The sequence below is a fragment of the Salvelinus sp. IW2-2015 genome, unplaced genomic scaffold (genome assembly GCF_002910315.2).
Source record: "Salvelinus sp. IW2-2015 unplaced genomic scaffold, ASM291031v2 Un_scaffold2213, whole genome shotgun sequence".
Classification (NCBI taxonomy): domain Eukaryota; kingdom Metazoa; phylum Chordata; class Actinopteri; order Salmoniformes; family Salmonidae; genus Salvelinus; species Salvelinus sp. IW2-2015.
In genome coordinates this window covers 40,457-45,350 of record NW_019943543.1, presented here as the reverse complement: position 1 = coordinate 45,350, position 4,894 = coordinate 40,457, and the positions used below count along the sequence as shown (strand labels likewise).

The 4,894-nt window shown below is 50.2% G+C and overlaps 1 protein-coding gene across 1 annotated transcript in view; it reads left to right on the top strand.

Annotated features, from left to right (window-relative positions):
• Window positions 1-4,006, top strand: part of LOC112073299 (anoctamin-3-like) — a 71,446-nt gene extending 67,440 nt beyond the window's left edge. Inside the window, 6 exon segments of the mRNA XM_070440096.1 lie at window positions 1,778-1,925; window positions 2,629-2,824; window positions 3,634-3,688; window positions 3,691-3,726; window positions 3,729-3,766; window positions 3,768-4,006. Of these exon segments, the coding sequence (XP_070296197.1) occupies window positions 1,778-1,925; window positions 2,629-2,824; window positions 3,634-3,688; window positions 3,691-3,726; window positions 3,729-3,766; window positions 3,768-3,809 (515 nt within the window). The 3' untranslated portion in view covers window positions 3,810-4,006.
• Window positions 4,007-4,894: the final 888 nt, after the last annotated feature.

Below are 4,894 nucleotides of genomic sequence, written 5' to 3'. Positions count from 1 at the left end.
CTCAGCCGTATTTCTGTCGAAATTGATTGTTCTTTTGCAAATTCTTTTGATTCGACAGAATTGGCTGTAGGGCAAACTGTTTTTCAAGGGAAGTGGGTGACGACTATCAGCCCTCAACAAACTGTACGATCAGTAGGTTTCCTGTAAAGATCCGTGTATAAAACATTATCTTCACACAAGATCAGAAGATCAGAGAAACTGATTTGACGTGTATCAGATTGCATAGTAATCTCAGATGTTCAGAACAGGATTAAGAAAAGCATGGAAGGCCTGGAGCTGTTCTGATTCACTCCTCCACAGAACCAAAATATCATCAATACCGTTTCCAAATAATGATGTTAGGCAAGAAAACCTTTTTGAGAGGATTGAAAATAGACTGTTTCTCCGTGTAACCCACATATACATTAGCATAGTTAGGAGCGTAGTCATAAATCCCAAGTCGAAATGCCATTTCCTACCATTTGCTCTTGAGCCCTTTTTCTGAGTTGTTTCTCTGCTGACCAGCTGTGTTGTTGTCCCTGTTGTCCCTGTTGTCCCTGTCTGACAGGCTGTTGTCCCTGTTGTCCCCGTTGTCCCTGTCTGACAGGCGCTGTTGTTCCCTGTCTGACAGGCTGTTGTCCCTGTTGTCCCTTGTCCTGTCTGACAGGCTGTTGTCCCCGTTGTCCCTGTCTGACAGGCTGTTGTCCCGTTGTCCCTGTCTGACAGGCTGTTGTCCCTGTTGTCCCCCTGTCCCTGTCTGACGCTGTTGTCCCTGTCTGACAGGCTGTTGTCCCTGTTGTCCCGTTGTCCCTGTCTGACAGAGCGGTCCTGTTGTCCCGTCTGACAGGCTGTTGTTCCCTGTCTGACAGGCTGTTGTCCCTGTTGTCCCTGTCCCTGTCTGACAGGTGCTGTCCCTGTTGTCCCTGTCTGACAGGCTGTTGTCCCTGTTGTCCCTGTCTGACAGGCTGTTGTCCCTGTTGTCCCTGTTGTCCTGTTGTCCCTGTCTGACAGGCGTGTCCTTGTTTCCCTGTCTGACAGGCTGTTGTCCTGTCTGTCCCTGTCTGACAGGCTGTTGTCCCTGTCTGTCCCTGTCTGACAGGCTGGTGTCCCGTTGTCCCTGTCTGACAGGCTGGTGTCCCTGTCTGTCCCTGTCTGACAGGCTGTTGTCCCTGTTGTCCCTGTCTGACAGGCTGTGTCCTGTTGTCCCTGTCTGACAGGCTGTTGTCCCCGTTGTCCCTGTTGTCCCTGTTGTCCCTGTTGTCCCTGTCTGCAGGCTTGTCCCTGTCTGTCCCTGTCTGACAGGCTGTTGTCCCCGTTGTCCCTGTCTGACAGGATGCTTCCCGTTGTCCCTGTCTGACAGGCTGTTGTCCCTGTTGTCCCTGTCTGACAGGGCTGTTGCTGTTGTCCCTTGTCTCTGTTCCTGTCTGACAGGCTGTGTCCCTGTCTGTCCCTGTCTGACAGGCTGTTGTCCCTGTTGTCCCTGTCTGACAGGCTGTTGTCCCTGTTGTCCCTGTCTGACAGGCTGTTGTCCTGTTGTCCCTGGCTGACAGGCTGTTGTCCCTGTTGTCCCTGTTCTGACAGGCTGTTCCCTGTTGTCCCTGTCTGACAGGCTGTTTCCCTGTTGTCCCTGTCTGACAGGCGTGTTGTCCCGTCTGTCCCTGTCTGACAGCTGTGTTCTCGGTCTGTCCCTGCTGACAGGCTGTTGTTCCCTGTCTGTCCCTGTCTGACAGCTGTTGTCCCTGTTGTCCCCGTTGTCCCTGTCTGACAGACTGTTGTCCCCGTTGTCCCTGTCTGACAGGTATCTGGCATGGTATCCTGGAGGGGATCGGCGTGCTGGCTGTCATCACCAACGCCTTCGTCATCGCCATCACCACCGACTACATCCCACGCTTCGTCTACGCTTTCAAATACGGACCGTGTGTGGACAAGGGATACCGGCAGGACGAGTAGGTCCAACCTCTACTCCCGCTTTGGTCGTCGATGTCTCCTGTCTGTTCTTGTCTCTTCATATAAAGCAGGACGTCCTAGTCTACAGGGGTGACTTGTGTTACAATCGGCCTTTTACTTCACTGTAACATGTAAATGTGCCATTCTATAGGGCAATGTGTCTCAGTATAATCTCCACCCGGCACAGCCAGAAGAGGACTGGCCACCCCTCATAGCCTGGTTCCTCTCTAGGTTTCTTCCTAGGTTTTGGCCTTTCTAGGGAGTTTTTCCCGAGCCACCGTGCTTCTACACCTGCATTGCTTGCTGTTTGGGGTTTTAGGCTGGGTTTCTGTACAGCACTTCGAGATATTAGCTGATGTACGAAGGGCTATATAAAATAAACTTAACTTTGATTTGAATATGACTTCACTGTAACATGTAAATGTGCCATTCTATAGGGCAATGTGTCTCAATATTACTTTACTTTACTGTAACATGTAAATGTGCCATTCTATAGGACAATGTGTCTCAATATTACTTTACTTTACTGTAACATGTAAATGTGCTATTCTATAGGACAATGTGTCTCAATATTAGCTTACTTTACTGTCGGCTTATTTGACAGGACATCAATGTTCCTTTCCGTAAATGTGATTTAGACACTACTTCCTGTTTTGTAGTCCGCGGTTCTGACTGAGCCCCGCGTCTCTCTCTTCCTGTCAGATGTCTGCGAGGCTACATGAACAGCAGTCTGTCCGTGTTCGACATGGGCGAGCGCTGGAACGGGAGCGAGGAGCGGAGTAGATACTGCAGGTACCGAGACTACAGAGCKTCTCCCTGGAGCCCGGTACCATACGACTTCACTCTGCAGTTCTGGCACGTCCTGGCTGCAAGACTAGCCTTCATCATCGTCTTCGAGGTACGACAGAAATCCCTTTCTCACTCTCTCCTATCCACACTGATTATACTTATCAAGGACCCTTCAGATGTGCAAACATCAAAGGGTTAGAGGGCCAGCGTCTTCTCTTTGTCTTGAGATCCTCTCTTGGTAATTATCTCTGGTCTGTCTGTCTGTCTGTCTGTCGAGAGAGAGAGAGAAGAGATAGGTCTCTGTGGTAATTATCTCTGTGGTCCCCCTGCATGTCTGTCTGTCTGTCTGTCCCACTACATGTCTGTCCCCTGCATGTCTGTCTCTGGGGTAATTATCTCTGGTCTGTCTGTCTGTCGTGTCGAGAGAGAGAGAGAGAGAGAGATAGGTCTCTGTGGTAATTATCTCGTGTGTGTCTCTGTGGTAATGATCTCTGGTGTGTCTGTCTGTCTGTCTGTCGAGAGAGAGAGAGAGAGAGAGATAGGTCTCTGTGGAATTATCTCTGTGTGTCTGTCTCTGTGGTAATTATCTCTGGTGTGTCTGTCTGCTGTCTCTGTCTTGTCTTTCTCTGTATGTCTATCTATAGAGAGAGAGAGATATAGGTCTCTGTCTGTCCTATCCTCTCACCTCAACCTGTCTCAGACACCGATTAGGTGTGTCAGAGGTTAGGCAGCATGACGTAATGACCTGCGCGTATTTCCCATACTGCCGAGATGTAGAGGTTCACCAGTCCTCTGGTCCTCCTAGATGCCATGGCACCTACCCTGTAAAACTCTTCAGGGAGTGTGTTGATTTTCTGTGATCTGAAAAATGTCAATGGACAAAGTTTTATTTTTTCATCTCTCCGTTTCTCTCCTCAGCACCTGGTGTTTGGCATCAAGTCGTTCATCGCGTACCTGATCCCAGACATGCCCAAGAGTTGTGTGACCGCATGCGGAGGGAGAAGTACCTGATGCAGAGATGATGTATGAAACGGAGCTGGAGCACCTGCAGAAGGGAGGCAGAACGCGGAGAATACACAAACGAGTGGCCTTAGCGTTAGTTAGGTTACGGTCTGTCTGTCCTGTGGTAATTATCTCTGGCCTTAGCGTTAGTTCATGTTACGGTCTGTCTGTCTCTGTGTAATTATCTCTGCCTTAGCGTTAGTCATGTTACGGTCTGTCTGTCTCTGTTGAATTATCTCTGGCCTTAGCGTTAGTTATGTTACGTCTGTCTGTCTCTGTGGTAAGTTATCTCTGGCCTTAGCGTCGTAGTATGTTACGTCCCCCGTACTGCATACAGTACCTCGTCTGCATACTACAGCATATACACTCATATATACAGTACACTGAATATAAACACCAAACACACACACACACACACCACACACACACCCACCAACAACACACACACACACACAAACCACACACACCACAAAAACACACCACACACCCACAACAAACACACACACACACCAACACACACACACACACACACACCACACACACACACACACACACACACACACACCAACCACACACAACACCAACCACACAAACAACCAAACAACACCAACATCACCCACACACAACAAACCAACACAACACTCACACAACATAAGCACTCCCATTCTCCCTTCTGCACACCAAGAAGCCCTCTTCGGTTACCAGACCCTTCTACCATCCTTCTCTGTCCCCTATCCCATCCTCTGCCCCTATCCCATCTCGTCCCCATCCTCTTCCCCTATTCCCATCCTCTGTCCCCATCCCATCCCTTCCCCATCCTCTGTCCCCACCCATCCTCGTCCCCTATCCCATCCTCTGTCCCCTATCCCATCCTCTGTCCCCATCCCCATCTCGTCCTATTCCTCCTCTGTCCCATCCTCTTCCCCTATCCCCTCTGTCCCCTATCCCCATCCTCGCTCATCCCATCCTCTGTCCCCTCCCATTCCCTGCCCCATCCCATCTCTGTCCCCTATCCCATCCTCTGTCCCTATCCCATCCTCTGCCCTATCCATCCTCTGTCCCCTATCCCCATCCATCTGTCCCTATCCCATCCTCTGTCCCCTCATCTCTGTCCCCTTCCCCATCCTCTGTCCCCTATCCCATCCTCTGTCCCCATATCCCATCTCTGTCCCCTATC